The 21,577-nt window shown below is 40.4% G+C and overlaps 2 protein-coding genes across 2 annotated transcripts; one reads left to right on the top strand and one right to left on the bottom strand.

The window, feature by feature from the left end:
* The first annotated feature begins 1,538 nt into the window (after positions 1-1,538).
* On the top strand, positions 1,539-6,867 carry LOC111587473 (leucine-rich repeat-containing protein 19-like). The gene is made up of 3 exons (XM_023297438.3): positions 1,539-1,693; positions 3,133-3,331; positions 4,492-6,867. The coding sequence occupies exons 2-3, from the start codon at positions 3,154-3,156 to the stop codon at positions 4,887-4,889; spliced, it is 576 nt and encodes a 191-aa protein (XP_023153206.1). The 5' UTR covers positions 1,539-1,693; positions 3,133-3,153; the 3' UTR covers positions 4,890-6,867.
* tmem125b (transmembrane protein 125b) lies at positions 3,631-8,615 on the bottom strand. The gene is made up of 2 exons (XM_023297793.3): positions 8,129-8,615; positions 3,631-7,996 (listed from the first exon to the last, which is right to left on the bottom strand). The coding sequence occupies exon 2, from the start codon at positions 7,974-7,976 to the stop codon at positions 7,272-7,274; it is 705 nt and encodes a 234-aa protein (XP_023153561.1). The 5' UTR covers positions 7,977-7,996; positions 8,129-8,615; the 3' UTR covers positions 3,631-7,271.
* Positions 8,616-21,577: the final 12,962 nt, after the last annotated feature.

The following is a 21,577-nucleotide window of genomic DNA, read 5'->3' as shown; positions in this document are numbered from 1 at the left end:
AAATGAATCCAAGTTTTTGAAAATTTAAACTGAAACTCTCTTGTTGCTTGACTGCTCAGTTACTATATTATTCTTTAAGTTCATCCTCATGTTTGCAATATTTTCTATAAATTTTGAAATTTTTCTTAGTAGTAGTAGTAGTAGTAGTAGTATCAGTATAAGTATTAATATGAAAGCAAGTAACTATTCAATGCATATAATAAGGTTTTCAATTAGATTACACTCCTATATTCTTTATATTTGTGAGCTTGTTTATTTACTTATTTATTTATATTTGTATTGAACTAGCATGTATTTCAAGATGGACGAGGTAATCAATATTTTCTAAGCCAAATCCAAATAAAACTTGAATTGCACTTAGGTGGATTTTGCTACTTTGAACACTAAAATTTACAAAATATCCACTTTCTTCACCTGAACAATTTTCACACAGTCCCGAGATGAAAGTGGAATGTGTTGGTTGGAGCTGATTAAAAAGGGGAAAAAAGCCACCAAGAAAAGGATTTCATTCATGTTAGATGAAAGGACTTTGCTGCTGTCAAGACAGAAAGCAGTGCCAATTTTAAAGATTACTGTGTGCTTTGAGTTTGTCACTTTGAAGTCACACCAGTCTTTGGAGTCATTGCATTTAAAGAGTCTAGTTCATTTATGATCCTAATATTTAAAAAGGTTCTCATGTTAATGAAGTGTAAATACAATCTGATTTTTTTTTCCAATCTTAAAGGCTTACACCTCCACTTCCACAGTGTTCCTGGTGATCCCCTTGTGAAGTTCTTGACATTTTCTCTTTCAGTCACTTCAAGTTGCTTTTGAACACGCTCCCCTCAGCTCCACTGATTATAGAGCTGATGGTTTCGTGGGGATCAGTGGGGATCAGTGGGGATCAGTGGTGTAGTTGTGTCTCTGTGAAACCCCACTCTGCCTCCACAGCACCCTGATGGTTCCTGTCAGACCAACTTTATACTTGTGTTTTGCAACAATTCAACGCATATACATGAAAGTTTTACACACTAAAGATAAGAGAAGACGAGCTGCAGATGCTGTGGTCTTTTAAATTAATTTCCAGAAAATATAGAATAGTTTAAATTGAATCCACTTCAACCAGTTACAGCAATATAATGCTGCCTCTCCTCAATAATGTATTCATGTTATTGCATGGCACTCATAATTTTCTAATTAAAGAGTTCTTTTAGTGCATTTTCTTGACATTTTTAATGCACCAGATTTACTTGAAAGTGAATATTTATAAATTGCAGCGTCTGTCGCCCTCCACAGATCATGTAGACTCTACGTCTAATGTGCTCACACTGCCACTCTCTGGCCCAACAGCACAAATGCAACAACTGTCACACGTTTAAGCATTAACTCCCTCAGCAAATTCTCAGTTACTTCTCCAGACAGCTGGATTCAGAGAGAGTAAATTGTAAAATTATTCCATATTCTGAAAGAAAAATTTATCTATTTATTTTCCTCCCCTGGCTGAAAAAGTAAGTTGCAAGGGAGGAACCTAATGAAGTTACTCATTAACGCCAGTGTTTTAAGTGCACGGTTCAGGAAGGGTGACATTATAACAGCTCCTGCAACCTTTGAACAGCAAGTGTCTTTGTTTTGTTCCAAAGGAGCGGGAGAGGAAGACACAAAAATAAGTCAGGACCTGGAGACATACACCTGCTCTGTCAGTTAGATTCTACAGGTAAGACTTTTACATTTTTTTCTATGTGTGATTTAGTGTTTTTTGAGAGGTGGGTTAACTTTAAGTGCCTGGAAAATGTATGTGACACTAATGAGAGACAGTATTTAGGTCATATGACTTCAGTGGCATACCGAGACACTGTTGCTGCTGTGTTCTGACCAAATAAACACTCATTTTATATTTATAAAGCAAAATCTATGGTCACAAAGTATAGAATACTACAGTAGCTATATTCATTTATCCATTAGCTGCCTTGGATTAAAGGTAATATGCGTGTTTAGTTTATGTTTTGAAGTTAATTAGTAAGCAGGATTGTGGCAATGAACATTGCCCAATGCCTGTCAGGTTAACTCCCCAACATCATGTGACATAGTTTGGATGAATAAAATATCTATCTATCTATCTATCTATCTATCTATCTATCTATCTATCTATCTATCTATCTATCTATCTATCTATCTATCTATCTATCTATCTATCTATCTATCTATCTATCTATCTATCTATCTATCTATCTATCTATCTATCTATCTATGTAAATGCAATTATTCTGAGTATTTCCTCTCCAATGCCACAAGAGGGTTGTCTTTTTTTTCTTTGTTTTTTTTTTGTCTGGATGAAGGCGGCTGCAAATTTTAACATTTACACTCGTAACAGAAATGAAAGACCTTTCTACACTCTTGACTGATGGAGGAATATCTCCAATATTTCAGGGTTGTAATTCCTGAATAAAAGGTTACAGTTATTTATAGTCATGGGAGAACTTATGTTCATTAAAAACAGATCTACTTTTCTAATTCATCCACACTTGAATGTGTTAAACGGTGTAAATTAAATGTGCTATACAAATTGGAAACACCAGGGAACATAAAGAGGTCTTTGTTTCTGCATTGATCAAAGGTTAAATCATACTTCAACATGTTTTGAGTTTGGAGAGGACATTAAACGTCTGATATTCAGTTGTCAGTGTTATTTGGTTTTCATGAGACACAGGTTATTGGTTTATGGGTGATGAAACATGACTTTCTCAGCACATTCATATCTCATGTCTCATATGTCTCAGGATATCTCATCAGCAGTATTTTGAAGGATAGTTTCATATGCTGTTTTTTGTCATCCTTGAGCAACACAGATAATCCCACATGCACAATGAAAAAGACATTGGCTGTAGTTCTTCCTTTTTTCCATACTGGCTGTACAAACATTCCTTCCAAATGCAGTTTGCAATAAAAAATATTAGATATGGGCGGCAAAATCACAGCTGTTGTAAACCACTTGAAGCTTTCAGTTAAACAAATCAAGTCATATTCAAGCTATATTTAATAGTTATGGTCTTTTGAGTCCAGATTTCCCCCCTCGTGTTTCCCTGAGAGGAAATTATGCACTTTGATGATCCTGGAAAATGCAGTGGCTTCTTCATGATTTTACTTCTTTTTTAGGTTTTGTCTTAGGACAGAGAGATGGGTCAGTGGAGCTGCAACATCTTTGCAGTGGCTCTGCTCATTGAGATCTTTATCAGAGATGCATATACCATTGCTGTATTTGAAGATGGCGACCACAAAGGCTCCAAGAGACACCTTCTGATGGAGTTGGAACAACTCGAAAATAAGAGTAGCAGTAACAATACTGTCATGGAAAGTACGTACCAAAATTACAGTTTTTCTAAGTCGCTTTGGTGCATTTCTCCAATCATCCTCGACATTTGCAAAACAGTAAGTGCATTTCTCAAAACAGTTTGTACAAATAGCAAAACACCATGGATTACCTGCAAAAGCCAGTCTCTTGCTCAAAATCCTTAGTTCATCTCGCAAAGGTAAATATCTGTGTCAATGAACATGTCAGTGTAAACTATGGCTAAAGTTTTGATGACAATTATTGTGAATGGTAAGCTACACCTTAGTGTATGTGGGAGATTGATTGCAAGAGACTGGACAAGATTCACATTTACGCTTTTACTGTTTGTATTGTAATTTGTTGACAGACTACGTCATTGTGATACAGAAAGGAAAACAGCTGCATAGCACAAAGAAAAAAACAAGAAAACAAAAGCAACAATGTGAATATAGGATAATCTCCTCAGGGAAAACTGTACATGCAGTGCTGTAGGAATTACAGTACAGTCTTCCTACACCTCCTGATGTTCCTGTCTGTTGGGACACAAATTCTCATCCACATCATCAATATCTTCTCTTGTGTCCTTGAGTGATTTCAGAAAACCCAAACCTTCACACATTTCCCTTTGTAGAGAAAGTCAACATTCACCTGGGAGCAATTTACCAATTCAGGATAGATTTAGAAAAAAAGTCTAATGGAAATGTACAGAAATATCCTTGACATATTCTGACAACTTGTTCAACCATTTTGCATGTAAAGACTTATGTGATGAACTAATGTCTAAATGTTGTGGAGGGTGAGACTATTCAACAGAGACCCCTTATAATACATTTAGATCAACATGAAATAAGCAATTGATATTATAGGAAACAGCAGAGAAATGTATATAGTCATTTGCATGGATGGACCAAAGCATTTGCAACTTGTTCATAGAAATGAGAAACTGCTTTTTTGATGTGCACAAGTGACACAATGATGTGAAGATTGAACAAGTGGTTTTGAGAATTTCAATTCTGATCTGAGAAATGTACCAAAGCGACTGAGAAAAACTGTTACACAATTTTACCAGCTTCTTAGTATTTACAAGTGGGTGTGTTTGAGGACCTTTGTACTCAGTAACGCTTCACTTCACTGGAAGCATTATGGCTTTATACAGTGCATTTTGTCCCTGATGTTTTGTTCAGCTGAAACAGGCCCAACCCCAAAGTCTCTGGAATGGTCCTATCTGGCAGGAGCACTCGGCACAGTCCTCACCATCTCCCTCCTCATCGTGATGGTGGTGAAGTTTCGCCTCTTCCATCGCTTCCTGGCCAGCTATAGACACTCCCTCCTCCAGGAGACTGATGGAGTCAGCCAGTATGGTCAAGAGGAGGTGTCTTATCCAAACAGCGTGTCGGGCCGAATGGGAGTGATTGGAGGGACCCAGGGTGAGCCAGATGACGACGACGACGGCTTCATTGAGGATAACTACATCCAGGCCAGCGAGAAAGACAGAGCAGATAGAGACAGAGAGGAGGAGGTGCAGATGGACACGGAGGACACGGAGGACAGTGACGATGACCTTCAGTTCACTATAGGGTGATTAGATGAACTCAAAAACAGTTTAAAGCTACAATTTTAAAACCAAAAACCCTTACAGAGAGGTTTTGATTGACAGTGAAGCAGGAATGCCAAAACTTTCTGGCTTGTGACCCCTGAAAATTAAAGACATAACTACAAACATGATAACACAATGGCAAAGTGTAAAGAAAAGTCAAATAAGGGAAACAAAATTTGTTTATCAGAATTTCTTTTTTCTTTTTGACTGTTGTAATTACTTATTTTCTGATAAGATTTATCTCATGACCTCTTGAAAGGGTTCCAACCCTTAGCTTGGAAACTGCTGAAAGTGCACAGTAGGTGTTTGATGAAGGGAAAATGTGAAAGAGCCAATGTTTCTTTTATGAAACATATAGATCAATGTAGTGAGGGGAAAAAGCAGAGTTATTTGAATACTGGATTAGAGCCATGGAAACTCCGTTAGACTGAGACAAGCAATGCTTTTAGTCGCACTGGATTACGATACATTTAAAGCGACGATGAGGGTATTTCAATACAGCAATTCTGCGATACATGACACATTGCAAGATAATCAGTTACAATACATCATATCTATGTAACTGAAGAAAGAAAAATAATTGGAATTTGACATATCAAATACGTTTAGAGACAAAATGTTTTTAAAAATTGCTCTTTGATCTACTTGCAGCACATTTTTTTTGTGCATCAAATATTGAGGCTGTGTTTGAATCACAATGTCTCAGGAGCTGTTAAAGATAAAAGTCTGAGGTGTTTACTGGTATTTCTCATCATGTCCCTGATTTTGGATCTGCAGTGTTGGTCAATTAGTGTCTAATTATGTTCAAGTAGAATTTTTTAAAAATTCAAGCCATCATTAAATGTCCAATCTTTAAGCTCACATTCACACAAAAAATGATAATAAAAGCAAAATATAGAATACTTTTTAATATGAAAACTCCAAAATATTGCTAGATAGCACAGTAAATATAACTAGTATTCTTCAGCACTGATTTTCTATATATTTTTTTTAATGTGTGCTCAAACATACAACTTTTTGAGACATCTTCAGTTTTCATATTTCAGCTCATTCATAATCAGAGATGATTCGATCTACTTGTCTGATATTGCAGCTATTTCATTTTCTGAATCAGTGGCATGATGAAAAATAAATGGATTAAATGAAAATAATTTCATGCTTTTATTAGTTTCCAAGATATTGTCATTCAAACATAAAATTCAGTTTCAACGTGTGAAAAATGCAGTCGGTTGACAGACAATTGTCAAAAACCTTTATCTCTAAATATTTGATATACCACTCTGAAATTTAACAGATACCGTTTCAAATATCCATAGTTGCTGTTTAAAAAGTTTCAAGCAGATTAGAAGACTCTGATGATTTGAGATGAACAGACCCAGGTTGCACCATTAGAAGCTCTGAAGAAGAGACCGTGGCGAGTTAATGCATGTTTTAAAAAAATGTTGATGTTTGGTTCCAGTGTATCAATAATGTGTCACAAGAAGAAATCATACAGTGTATTGCAGTGTCGATAATTTGTGCCACCTCTACACCTCAAGATGAGTATGTGTTATAAGTATTACATTTTTGCTCCACTTGGTTTACTTCACAACTGTCTATATTTACATCAACTGATGATGCTGCCTGTCAGAATCTCTACTTCTTCCTTTTATACTGTGTAGAAACTGTTAAAGCTGAAATTCACAATAGTTTTTAATTAACATATTGTTTATAAATCCAACTGTATGCAAAGTGGAACAGAATACAATAATTACATATTTAAAAAGAAGGAAATTGATGCTGTCTTCCTAAATGAGAAAATCTGATTGCACTTAACAATCACTTGAGTATTCACATTTGCATTCCCTGATTGGCTGATTATATTTGAGCTCCATCATCCTTGTTGCATTCTGAATGTTTGCGTGTATAGTCTGAACTGATTTTTGTAAACATACACGTCATAAATAAATTCATTCTTTTTAAATTCTTTATTTATTCATTCTAAAATATACTTTCGCAGCACTTGGCCTTATACTCAGTGACACAGAACTCACAAAACACAGCCAACACCGTGATGTTTGTATTTCATGTTACACTTCCTGAGCCTTTATTTACAACCGTAAATACCCAGATGCAGTAAAACTGTGTACTCAGAGAGTGAAAGTGCACATAGAAAGTGTGCACTTGTTAAAATATTGAGGATATTTGACAGCAGTCTTTTGTTCTGTGAATGTTTAATTCTGATGATTCAGTGGTTGTCAGTTTTTATTCTTATCTTTTGTTATTTCTACACGATTTTCCTGATTTTTGTATCAACTTGACACATTTCATCCAGTCTTTCTTCTCAAAAACTCTCTTTCACTGAGCATTTCTGAACATTTAGTGCACTCAGATCAGACTGGTCCTACTGGAAGATGCCTCTCTCCTGGCCTGACTCATCTGTCCCCCTGAAACACTGAACACTCGGACAGCTCGACTCCCCAGCCTCCTCGCTCTGTTCATCCTCATCCTCCTCCTCATCCTCTGCTCCCTTCTTCTTCTGAGGTACACCAGCACACTATAAGCCACCACAGCCAGAGCCATGCCCGTCCCAGCGGCCATCAGCACCAGGCCAGACACCAACATCTCCCTGCTGTCGTGACCCTGAGTGCCGACGGCGGCCACACAGAGCAGCACCGTCCCGCACAGAGTCACTGCCAAACCCACGGCTAGAATCAGCGCTGGGTCAGCCCTCCCTCCACTCTTCAGCTGGTCGATCCGACGCCGGCTGCGCACACAGTTCATGTCCTGGATGGCAGAGCTGAGGAGCTGCTTGAGGAGAACGGCGAGGGCCAGGAGGCAGAGGGTGGTGCCCACGCCGAGACGCCATTCCCCAGATAGGCTGGTGGTGGTGGAGAGCAGGCCAACGCCACCGAGGCCCAACCCCAGAATGAGGGCGACTGAGGCACAGTAGCACAGTAAGGAGCGTCGTGGCTCATTGAACCACCACAACTCCACCTGATCCTCCAGGACCCGTCGCTGCATGATGGTGGGGTCCAGGTAGAGGCTGGGGGAGCGACGCATGGTGTGGAAGAAGGTCTGCATCTCAGGCATGGCAAGTCACAGAACCAGGCCTTGAAGGATTGTGCAGGGTTGAATTGATAAGTAGTAGACACTAGAACAGGTTTCAAACTTCAAAGAGTAATAACTTCTCAAGGAACAAGAAACATTCTGTACTTGATCTCAGCTTTTGTGAAAACACTTACTTTGTGCTTGTTGCGCCGCTGTCCATCCACCTACATCCCATCTGACAACTTTGGTCAAAGCATCATGGCAGCTTGTTTGGAAGGTTCCACAGTTGGTTTCATCATGTCATTCTGTAGATGCGATGTTGTCCATTTTAAGTTTAAATCATCCAGCTTAGAGGAAAAACTTCCAGTGGTCCTGAAGTTGGTTTCAGGGGTGAAACTGAACACAGATGGTGTTCTGACTCAAAGTGGAGGCAGAAACTCCAGAAAGCAGGGACTCCCACAGTGCTGAAGCAGGGAAGTGATGATGATAGTTACATAGCTCGTGTACGTGTCAAGCCTCCATCACCACAGTGAATGTACTGGTGCCATGGATCGATAATCTGTGTCCTATTTACACTAACTGCTCCAGTGCCAGGCAGAACAGACGCCCTCCCTCCTCTCATCACTCAGGAAACACCATCTTGTCTGGTTAAGTGGGAAAGGAGACGTTTCACAATAGCAGCGTTGGATCATGCTTTGGACAGAGATTGGCGACATTGTCCACCAAGCCCCAACACAGACAATGGGCTGACCAATGAACACAATGACTGTGCTGCAGGAGGCGGGAGGCGGCGTGAGGGGGACGTGGAGGGCCGAGTGATGTCATTGTGTGCTGATAATGGTGTTTCTGTGATCCTAAGGATAGCGTCATTCACACTCTGAGCTGGCTGCGTAGATAGGCCACAGGGAATGCTGTATCTCCTCAGTGAGGCGCTGGCTAACCTGCTGATCTGCTCCTTCCAGTAACAAACCTGCCAATGCTGAAAATTTATGACCTTTCATGGTTTCCTTACCAAGATGGTTGCACCTCTAACACTCACTGATTAAGACATTTGATGAAGTTGTTTGCCTAAAAACGTGCAAAAACAAAAGTGTAAAAGCTACAAGTTGTGGTTTTATGGCTATTTATGTGTTGAACTGTGCTTGAATGAATAGTTACATGTGTCAGATTTTTTATGTTTGGACAGATTAAGGTTACCAGCTGCCTCCTCGTCCAGTCTATGCTGAGCCAACCGTCTCCCAACTGTAGATTCCTATTTAAGAGACAACTGTAAGAGTGGTTCCAATCTTCTCATTTACTTGTTTTCATAAAGGAAACTAAACCAAATTATTCTTTAATAACCCAACCCTTGCCTGCTTTAATGTACTTGCATTTCTTCCCCAGATTCATTTTAAGATATTTGACCAACTAGGACTTTTGTTTAGATTTGTTTGTAACCATTAAGTCTTCTTGGAGAGACTCTGTAGCTGTGAGAGTCACCATTAGTGTTACTGAATACAGCTCAGATGTTACATTGTCAGTCAAGCCCATTCTGGCACTCTGGCATTCTTGGCACCCTGGAGTCTAGAGGCTGGTAGTGGTGGAGCAGATGGTTGATGAAGACTGTGGTTGAGACCCTCTGAACAGAGGATGATGAGGGACCCATGACTGACTCTCTGAAAGGCAGAGTGACGGAATTACATTGAATTTAAAGATCGGGGACTAGGGGCTCAGATTGGCTCAGAGTTAATGTACAGGTGGTGACTTTGACAGCGTGGAAAGCGAAAGTGAGAATAGAGTTGGTTGCAGAAGTTGGTCATTTTCACCAAGAGGAATTGAAACAGAAGGTGAGGGAGCAGATCTTCCTTAATGAACTTGGCAAAACTTTGACGAATGGTAAATGACTGTATTTGTAGTACTTTTGTCCAAAAGTACATCATATTTTGCAACTCTTATGGCTCCATCTGCATTTCACAATGAAGAAACTGCCAGAAACTGGCATCCATATTTGTTTTCATCCATCAGCCATGATGAGATGATGCTGAGCCTCTCTGGAAGCCTCTTATGGACTATCACTGCTTAATCGCCAAGTCAGTGGGACACAAAGCCCACTTTCTCCCCCTAGTGGACAATATCATTAAGTGTACTGTGCATACAATCTATACTAAAGTCATTCACCACTTTATTAGGAACACCTGTGAAATCAAATCTAATGCACAGCTCTGCTATAAATTTTACTTTTACAAACCTTCTACATTTTTTGAGTTTTTCTTGACATTAAAATGGTGATGGCTCTGCTTGTTTAAGTCTTTTTTTGAGACCATAGATAGTGGGAGGTGGTGGTGATATATTGGGCTGCAATATATTCAGAAGACTTCCTAATATTACTAACTTTCATAAATGAGGAAATAACCACCGCATTTTAGAACTTCAGTTATCAAAAGAACATACAAACATCACCTTTTGATGTCAACAAAAAAAGTAGAAGCCTCTTAACCGCAGAAATTATGGCAGAGCTGGTATTGCATTAGATTTCACAGGCGTTCCTACTAAACTCGCCAATGAGTGCATATTAACATTTGAAGCTCCACTGATCTCACCAAATCACAGTACATCTTAAATATATCTAAAAAGTTCATTTTTCTATTGTTGTTAAACAGAGTGAGCCATAAGAACACAGAATAGGTCAAAATAAACAAATAAGAGAATGAATGGATGAATTCACATTTGTAACTCTAAAGGAAACATGGCTTTCATTGTTAAAACTGCACCCTTGAGGACATTGTTTATAACAGTGACGGGAATTAGTATTGATTTCTGAAGTAAATATCACCAGTCTGTCCCTGGTCAATATGATTCATCCACAAGCTGCCCTTTAATCTCGTACAGTCATTAGAACAAAGCCATAAGGCAGGACATATCGATTTACAATAATTACTCTTATTATTGATCACAGATGCAGATTTGATGCACCGTCAAGTAGACATATTGCTAGTTGCTTACTTTTTTCTTTTTTTTTTTACTAATTCACAAGGTACAGTTTGTATTTGTCATTAAAAACATTAAAGAACAAAAGTGGCTGAAATTAATTAAAAGAAAGAAGCCAGACATTAAGCAAAAATTTAAACATATTTTTAGCAGTCATGGCGACAGGTTATTATGTGTTTGGCATCTCTGTGAACAGCTGGTGGATGTTTATTTGTTTGTTAGCCTTGTGATGGAGTAGCCTGTCATTTGCTGGCTATTCTGGGAGTGGCTCCAGAATGCAACAGGAAAAAAAAAGAGCTGGATGTAGAAAACTGATGGACAAATGGATGAACAGATGTGTGAACAAATTACATATTGTAAATTCCTGAGCATAAAATATACAGTGTAATATTTTATCACATAATTGTAGCGTCCCTCACTGTTGCTTTAGTGAGGGAGGCTACGATTCTGGAATGATATGTGTTTATATAGTGGTGTCTGTGCATGTTTTTGCTTTCATAATCACTATACAATCATGACGTGTCCAAAAATAGGAACTATTCATAGAAATGATACCTTAAAATTGGCAGAAAACAGAAAAAACAGTTGAAAGACTGCAATAAATAGCTGTAAATATGGCCACATTTGACAATAACATTCATCAAATATTGTAGGTATCTTTATACTTCCTATCTTTGATTTATTTTGAGTCTCACAAATGCAGCTTATAACACCTCTACAGTACAGTCACATCCAGTTTGTGTTTCTTTGAAGTGTGTGTGAGACTATGTTGTGGACACAGATGTACCTGCAGAGGGCAGCAGCCTCCAGGTTTGGACAGAGGCGACAATGTATGGATACAAAACTGTACATGGGATTGAATGCAGCAAGACACCAAGTACTGCGATTTTTTTTTTTTTTTTAAAATAAAATGATTATGCAAGGAAAAAATGCTGAGTTTAGGCAACCTGATAGTCGAGTGGTGAGGGTGCATACAAAATCAATGCAAATGCTGTCAAAAGACTTGGCTTAAAAATGTTCCTCTTGGTGTTACTAAATGTAAAGTAGCATTGCATCTAATCATACTTAAATTATTAAAAGTCAAAGTACTAAATTTGCAAAAACTTCCCCTTGTGAATGTTACATTATTATATATTAAATTCCTGGCTTGCTAATACATCCATATGACATTTTATTTTTCTGTTTAATTGCTTAAATGGGAGCTTTTCCTCCAAATTTAAAAAAAAAAAAAGTATTTCTTTCGCACACTAAAATTTAGGAAGCAAGAAAGAACTGATTAGCAGTTATATCCACAGATTTCCGAATAAACAAGTAATGATGTAGATAAAGCACAGTCAGCGTGTCTTCATGTAATGACTGACTCTGCAATATTGAGATCAGGGCTCTGTCGGGGTCACGCCATCTGCTGCAGGACTCCTTGTTCTTCTAGATGCTGAAATTACTTCTTTATGACTCTGGATGTGTGTTAGAGGTTGAATGCTGCAGAATAAATGAGAGAACAATCAGAGGTCTCCACAGTGGTGGTGTGCAATGGATGGCAGTTGTGCAAAAATAGTTTAAAGCATGTTTCATTCTGTGCATTTACTCCTGCAGATTTAGTGGAAGCTGTGCTTTCTGTGTGGAGGAGGGATAAAATTCTCCGTACAGCTTTAAAAAATGCTCACTGTTTGTGGAGTGGATTAGAGTAAGGGGCCTGTGTTAGGAGTGTTGGCCCTGGCAAACCTGCATCAGTATGTGACTGCAAGGCAGTTGTTGTCCAAGCTCTTCTTTTGTAAATGCTTTCTCATCCATATCCGACACTGTGGCAGCTGATTTCACTGACAGGTGCAACATCAGCCAGAGTGGATGAACTAATCTCGCAGTTGCAGACCACTGGGTTAGACAAACAGGGCCATCGCTGTTCCAGTTTCCCTTTAAAAGGCCGGTGAAATGTGACAGAAAACAAGAGCCAATGTGATTCTCTCATCTCTCAACAGCAGCTATTGAGGTGTTCTTGAGCAAGGTACTCAAATCTTATTGCTTCAGTGCTCAGAGGCCATCAGCCAGTGCCTCGACTGTAACTGAACCATGAAACCCGTCAATGCCAGCTCCTGCAGCCGAGTGGATGTAGAGCAGAAAAAACACAGCATGCACGCTCAGCAAATGCTCCCTGAAAGGTTAATTAAATACGAAAACTGGCCAGAGTCACACTATTTACTGAGATGCCGTTCACATGAGGAACTGCAGATTCCTTAATGCTGTGACTGTATGAGAGGATGATGGAAGCCTCTCCTGAATGTTAAACTGATGTGGTGCATCGTCCTGACTGGCTGCTGTGAGAATTAAAAGGGAAGTGCTGCCAGTTCTCTGACAACCAGTAACACACCAGGCAAAAACAGGAAAACTCTACCAATTCTGACATTTTAGAGGCTCCTTACAAGATATATCAAATTATGGACTCTGAGATAACAGTAAGAGCACTGATAATTCTGTAGACAGTCTGTCAAAGCACCAGAGTGACGAGTGACATTACATTTCAGACAATCATGGCCCTCAGAGGATAAATCTGTGAAACTTAGATTATCCATTGACATTTCATCTGGTGCCTCCAGCAGGTCAAAGCAGTCAATTATCCAATAACAAATCTGAACAGCTTCTTATGGCTCAAATAGATTTTGACCAGGATTTGATGGTTTCCAGATGACAAAATCTAATGACTTTGTTGATCCTGTTTACTTTCCTCTCATGTCAGGTGCAAGATGACATGCTGTTTGAAGTGACACTTTAACAGCTGGTGGTGGTGGTGTGTGTGTGTGTGTGTGTGTGTGTGTGTGTGTGTGTGTGTGTGTGTGTGTGTGTGTGTGTGTGTGTGTTTGCCCAAAGAGCCTTTTTGTCAAAGTTGTTTTTAAAATTTAATTTAATTTTATTAGGGTCCGAGCACCGAATGGTGCGAAGACCCTATTGGAATGCAAGGAATTATTCGTATTAGGGTCCGAGCACCACGAAGTGGTGCGAGGAACCTATTGAAACCCTAGGAATTATTAGGGTCCGAGCACCACGAAGTGGTGCGAGGAACCTATTGAAACCCTAGGAATTATTATTATTATTATTATTCTTCGTCCGCCGGGAAATCGGCCTTTTTGACGCCCTGAACATACACGAAAACGCATGAAAATCGCCACATACATCAGGACCGGCGAAAAATTTGATATTTTAGGCGAACATGTATGATCAGAGTCCGGCCCTAATCACATCTTTGCGCCACTAGGCGGCCATTTTGGATTTCTCGCCATGAAACAGGAAGTGCTGTGTAACCAGGCTGTACAGCTCCAATCTGCCTGAAATTTTACATGTATGATCACAGTCCGGCCCTAATCACATCTTTGCACCACTTGGCGGCCATTTTGGATTTCTCGCCATGAAACAGGAAGTGCTGTCTAACTAGCCTGTACATGCTCCAGTCTGCTTCAAATTTTACATGTGTGATCAGAGTTCAGCCCTAATCACGTCCATAGGTTGATATACACTCACAGTCATAGCGCCACCTGGCGGCCATTTTGAATTTCTCGCCATTAAACAGGAAGTGCTGTGTAACCAGCCTGTACATGCTCCAATCTGCCTGAAATTTTACATGCATGATCAGAGTCCGGCCCTAATCACATCTTTGTGCCACTTGGCGGCCATTTTGGATTTCTCGCCATGAAACAGGAAGTGCTGTGTAACCAGCCTGTACATGCTCCAATCTGCCTGAAATTTTACATGCATGATCAGAGTCCGGCCCTAATCACATCTTTGCACCACTTGGCGGCCATTTTGGATTTCTCGCCATGAAACAGGAAGTGCTGTGTAAGTAGCCTGTACATGCTCCAATCTGCCTGAAACTTTACTCTCTCAGTTGCAACGCCTCCTGGTGGATATGCGTGGGCCAGTCGGGCCGCTCGGATGCGAGGACCCGTCCAACGCTGCTTGCAGCTTTTATTGGTTTAGTGGTTGGAAGTCAATAAAACATTAGCGTCAGTCAAATTGAATGCGTCAGTGGATGGAAGTGGTGGTTGCCTTGTGCTGCTCTTCACTTCACTGCAGCTCCATGGCTCCATCTGCTGGACGGACAGAAGTGCAGCAGCTGATGGCAGCTTCTTTGACCTCACGCTGCTGTCAGACCCCAGATTAGGGTTTATTTCAGATATATATAATAGAAAATAGTAATTAAAAAATAAGCTGATGTTGTATTTTTGCAGCAGTGAGTTTTACAGGGTTAAGAGCAACCAGTCAAAGGTTATTACTGAGGATTTTAAACAAAAACATTCAGGCAAACAGTTAACATCATAGGGTGCCTGACATGTTTGTTTTTTTTCCGGGTCGATACAGATTTTTTTTGTAATCAAGGAGATCAATAACCAAGATTTGGAATCACTACACATTTGCAGAAAAAATAAAGTTTTTGAACAGCACATAAAGTTAAGTTAAAATTAAAATAATCACGAGTTGCAGCCTTTGCTTATTTATGTTTTACATGCTGAAGTTGTCCTTCAGTGTTTCACTGATCAGATTGTGCTGTGGGCAGGAACAAGATCAGAGGGAGGCAGGTGCAGCAGACCCAAAGTAGTTTCACATTCATTTATCTGATCAGATTTCAGGGGGCTTTTTTTTTTTTTTTTTTTTAAGAAATGGGACCAATAATTGAAAACATGCTAAATATCAAATGGGATCATTGGTGTCACAGGACATCTGCAGACACAGGTCAAAGATTACAAGGAGTTTATTTAACGAATGAAACTAAAACCAACACAGAAAGGATAACTAAACCAAGGTGAAAACAAAAAGGGGAAACCAGACTAATTGTAGGAGAAAGGTTCTGGTTTCAAAGTCTCTGGTCTGGCAGAGAGCGGAAGAATGAAGAACCGGGCCTTCGTGGATTAAGGTGATTGAGAACAGGTGAATCAACCCCCACACCCGTGAGAGAGATGGATGGATGGATGGATGGATGGATAGATAGGTCGGGAGGTAGATGGACCATAGATAGATGGATGGATAGGTAGATCCTGCAGTGGGGAAATTTTCAGTGTGGCAGTAGCAGATAGGAAAAAAAGTAAAAAGAAAAGCAGCACTCAGTGCACAGATATAAATAGATGCTTTCTCCTTAGAGAAGAAATAGAAATGCTTGTAAAAAAAAAAAAAACCTTGTGAAATTGCACATATTGACTTATTTACATTTTATTGCAGTTACTTCATGGGTGATCTGAACTACTGGGAGCAGGTTTGATTGAACACAGTCTGACTGCTGCAGGAAGGAAGGACCTCCTTCAAACATCGTGGGTGAAGCAGTCTGTCCCTGAAGGAGCTGCCGGTGATGGTCCTGTTTCCTGCAGGGGGTGGGAGATGTCCTCCATGATAGACAACAGCTTTGTCATCATCCTCCTGTCTAACACCAGCCCAGGACAGAGCTTGCTTTCTTAACCAGTTTCTTTAGTCTCTTCCTGTCTGCAGCCGTGATGCTGCTGCTCCAGCAGACCACTCCATACAGGATGGCTGATACCACCACACAACCATAAAAGGTCCTCAGAATTGCTCCCTGCACCCCGAAGGACCTCAGTTTCCTGAGCAGGTGAAGTCTGTTCTGACCTTTCTTACACCGTGCGTTGGTGTTCTATCTCTAGACATGTTTGAATGTCTTTATCAATAAATGGTCAAACACATGTTGAGTGTCAGTTCAGCTCTTTGTTCCACACATGTATATGTTCCTATGTGATTGGTGTCTTGCAGTCAGAGTGTAAAGAATTGAAGCTGTCAGAGGCTTTCTGTGGTGAAGAGGCTGCAGGACATCAGCTGCTCCAACAGGTGATGCCTTTGTTCTTTGGCTCCAACCAGAACCAGCAATAAATCAGCATGAGCTGCAGCTTATCCACCTCATAGAGTGTATAATAAAGAAACCAAGAGGTTTTAGTTGATAGCTGTCTCTAGTGAATGACCAGCAGTGTTTTGTTCAGGTTGTGAGGAGAAGTAAAAAGCTTACAGCAGCTGGTATTCCCAGGTAGTCTCCCATCCAAATACTAACCAGGCCCAACCCTGCTTAGCTTTGCAGATCAGATGAGATTGGGTGTATTCAGTCTCAGAAACAAACCTGCAATGTAAGTTCTGTACCTCACATGATTCAAATCTCCACTCACACCTTTTATTTGTCCTTTGATTGCTCCAGTACTGATTGATGCCATCATTTAAGCCAATTTACAACAACACCTTGTAGGAAATGTGGTGCAGAGGTAAGTTCTGTGCCTCACATGTTGAAGGTCCATGGTTCAAATCCCCACTCACACTTTTTATGTGTCCTTTGGATGCTCCAGTACTAATTGCTAGCATCATTTAAGCAAAGTTAGAGCAGCATCTTGTAGGACAGGTGGTGTAGAGGTAAGTTTTTTGCCTGGCATGTTGAAGGTCCCCGGTTGAAATCCACCTTAGTACCTTTATTATCTTCACCTCCTTAATAGTTTTGTGTACCATCATTTACGAAAACTAACAGTTACACCCAGTAGGAAGGATAGCGCAGTGGTAAGTTATCTGCCTCTCATCCAGGAGGTTTTTGGTTCGAATCCAGCCCAGGGCTCTTTTGACACTTTTTAAGATAAGATAAAGATGAGATAAAGTTCTTTATTTCTCCCCACTCCAGGGGAAATTTACATTGTTACAGCAGCTTTATTTACAATATATACATACTTTGGCTGTATGACAACCTCTTTCAACCATCATTACAACAAAGTCCACGAAGGACCTTGTGTGAAAGATAGCTCACACATAGGTTGTGTGTCTGTCATGTGGAGGGTCACGGTTCGAATCCCCACTGGGAACCTTGCGGAGGATGATAGTGGAGTGGAAAGGTTGTGGTTTGTGGTGTGGAGTGTCAGTGGATTGGAGTTGAAGGGTGGTTCCAGCAAAAACAAGAAGTTGCCTGAAAGAGCGTAAAGAGCGTAAAGAGCGTAAAGAGCGTAAAGATTTTTGGCGAATTTTGCCCAAATGTGAAAAAAAAGCTTGAGCAGAGTGGGGGATTGAACCTGCACTCTCCAGGTTCCAAACCACCATCACTACCTCTGGACTACCGGTCCTACATACCCAAATACAGGCTTTTCTTCTATTCGTCAAGGCGGTGACATCAACACTGAAAGAAAAAAAAACAATCCACAAAATCAAAAAAAGAACATGATCTACCTACAACTTTTAAAGAACACGCTAAAAAACACAATACTAAAAAGTCACACTCTTCTCCTCATCACTCATTTTTACATTTTAACACAATTTCAAAGCCACACAAATCACATTCTTCATGTCAAATCACTTCTCTTCACTACAAATGGGAGAGAACAGCAAACAAATAAAATACAACTTATGGCTTAAATATCTTCAAAATCTCTTTGCTATTCCTCTGCATTCAAATTCCTCAACACCACTCAACAATCACCTGCAGGATCTCTTACTTCTTTCTTAGCTCTGACAAAACATCTTCAAGACTCTGAGAAGACAACTCATTTTCAACACATTTGCTGCTTCGTCTAAGTGTCCACACACATCTCCAGTCATCCACAGGCCTCACCACTGATCAGCTGCACAAACTTACATGTTAAACTTCTCCAAAGATAAAATACAGGCCCTTCTGTCTGATCACAACTTTTACTGGTGGCTCATATTTCAAGTTCATTTCCTTGCAAAGTCTTTATTTTGGATTAAAGTGGGATCTGTGACCAGGCAGATCACTTGTTTATTCTTAGCATTTGGATTTCACTGACATTCCTGTCATGTAGAAAAATAGAAATATCTTTGCATTGATTCAGCTAAACTAACTGCAGACACTGAGAGGCGTAAAGTTCAACAAATGCTGTTTTTATTTACTTCACTGGTGACATCAGTAGATGCTTGCAGTGAAACCACCACTGCAAATATTTATGCATTAAAGTATCGCAACTGAAAACTCCCTACAAACGTCCACTTCTAACACCACAAACATTGTCCAGAGGAAATGATATTAGCTGAACATAAAAACATACACATATGTAACTCATCAAGACACACAAAAATGTAATTGACACCTATGACCAAAATCCAACAGGAAGTCGGCCATTTTGAATTATATGTCGTATGTTTTGACGATTTTGGGTCATTTTTAGACATTTTCAAAAGCTATAAACTCAAACAGGGTAACACCGAGAGAGATGAAATTCGGCCAGGATGTACTACACACATGGGTGATCAAAAGTTATCAAAATGCTCCGCAAAAGTCTGAGGGCGTGGCCATGGCGGCCTCCTGAACTTTGATGCTTCGCCATGAAACATCAACTGCTGTGTAACCGCCCTAAACATGCTCCAATCTGCCTCAAACTTTACATGTATGATCAGAGTCCTGCCCTGATGACATTCACATGCTGAAATACAGCCACAGTCATAGCGCCACCTGGTGGATAGAAGGAAAAGCTCTATAACTAGCCTGTACATGGTCCGATCTGCCTGAAATTTTATATGTGGAATCACAGTCTGACCCTGATCACATCCATTGGCCAATATACACTCTCGGTCGCAGCGCCACCTGGTGGATGGACAGGAAGAGCTCTGTAAGTAGCCTGAACATGCTCCAGTCTGCCTGAAATTTTACGGCTGTGATCAGAGTCCAGCCCTCATCGCATCCATAGGCCGACATGCACTTTTGGTCGCAGCGCCACCTGGTGGACATGCGTGGATTCGCCGGCCAGCAAGGATGCGAGGACCCGTCCAACGCTGCTTGCAGCTTTAATTATTATTATTATTATTATTATTATTATTATTTTACCGTCTTTTGAATTGCCTTTTTGGCGGCCTTATCATACCCCAAAACGCGTCAAACGTGGCATGCTCATCAGGACTGGCAAAAAATTTGATATTTTATGGGAGTTGTGCATGTGTGTGGGAAAAAGGCTCCATAGCGCCCCCTGGAAAATTGAAAATTTGGTCATTAGGCCAACTTGAACGACGTTTCATCTACAGTTACAAAATTTTGTCTACATATTCAACACATCAGGAAACCCAAAAAAGTCAATCATGGCCACGCCCTAACACCAACAGGAAGTCGGCCATCTTGAATTAGCTGTAAATTTTTCAAAATTAATAACTAATCAGAGATAAGTCCAAGGGACGTCAAATTTGGCCAATATATGCAAACACGCGACCTGATGAAAAGTTATCAAAATGTTCATCTCATTTCAAAGGGCGTGGCCATGGCGACTCCCAAAAAAATGGATCCTTCGCCATGAAACAGGAAGTGGTGTCTAACTCAGCTGTACATGCTCCAATCTGCCTGAAATTTCACATGTGTGATCAATGTCCAGCCCTGACAACATCCATGTGGTTATATACATTCACAGTCATAGCGCCACCTTGTGGTAGCAGGAAATTGACATTTTTCACACTTTGATGTACTATTCTCAGCACGTTGATCAGATTCACCTCAAATTTGGTGACATAAGCCAGAACACATTGATGATGATTCCCAGAGAAAATGGTGGCTCGACATCAAAGGGCGTGTCTGTGGCGGCGCGGCGAATTTTGATTTCTCGCCATGAAAATTGAATTATTAATATCTCAGCTGGAAATCGTCCAATCTGGACCAAACTTGATATGGTGGACACCAGTCCGGGTCTGAACACATCCACACTCATAAATTTAGAAATACTCATAGCGCCACCTATAGGCAACAGGAAGTAATTGTCATTACATTTGCACCTACCATTGCCTGAAACTTTGCCATGTCATCCTGAAAATTGGTCAGTGCAGTGGTCCCCCCTTGAGGATGCCACAGTGTGAAGATTTTGACAATTGATGAAATTCTGTTGCCGTGGCAACGCATCGTTGCCGTAATAAACAAAGTACTTTTTCACAGGTTAAAAATGCTCAAATGCTCGCCAAAATTACCACACATATCTGGACCGGCAACCCATTTGATATTTTAGGGAAACTGCACATGTGTGTGGCAAAATGGCTCCATAGCGCCACCTGGAAAATTTCAAACAGTTACTACGGCCAGTACGTTTCAGCTAGAATTATGAAACTTGGTAGGCATATGTAACTCGTCAAGACACACAAAAATGTAATTGACACCCATGCCCAAAACCCAACAGGAAGTCGGCCATTTTGAATTATATGTCATATGTTTTGATGATTTTGGGTCATTTTTGTGCATTTTCAAAAGCTATAAACTCAAACAGGGTAACACCGAGAGAGCTGAAATTTGGCCAGGATGTACTCCAGGCATGGGTGATCAAAAGTTATCAAAATGCTCACCTTAAGTCTGAGGGCGTGGCCATGGCGGCCTCCTGAATTTTGATGCTTCGCCATGAAACATCAACTGCTGTGTAACTGCCCTAAACATGCTCCAATCAGCCTCAAACTTTACATGTATGATCAGAGTCCTGCCCTGATGACATTCACATGCTGAAATACAGCCACCGCCATAGCGCCACCTGTTGGATGGACAGGAAATGCTCTATAACTAGCCTGTACATGGTCCGATCTGCCTGAAATTTTATATGCGTGATCAGAGTCCGACCCTGATCACATCCGTAGGCCGACATACACTCTCGGTCGCAGCGCCACCTGGTGGACGTGCGCGGATTCGCCGACCAGCAAGGATGCGATGACCCGTCCAATGCTGCTTGCAGCTTTAATTTTTAACTTGAGTTTGG

This window comes from Amphiprion ocellaris, chromosome 10 (genome assembly GCF_022539595.1).
Source record: "Amphiprion ocellaris isolate individual 3 ecotype Okinawa chromosome 10, ASM2253959v1, whole genome shotgun sequence".
In the NCBI taxonomy this organism is placed as follows: Eukaryota; Metazoa; Chordata; class Actinopteri; family Pomacentridae; genus Amphiprion; species Amphiprion ocellaris.
Note: the sequence above shows the minus strand (reverse complement) of the source record. Positions and strands in the feature narration are given on the sequence as shown.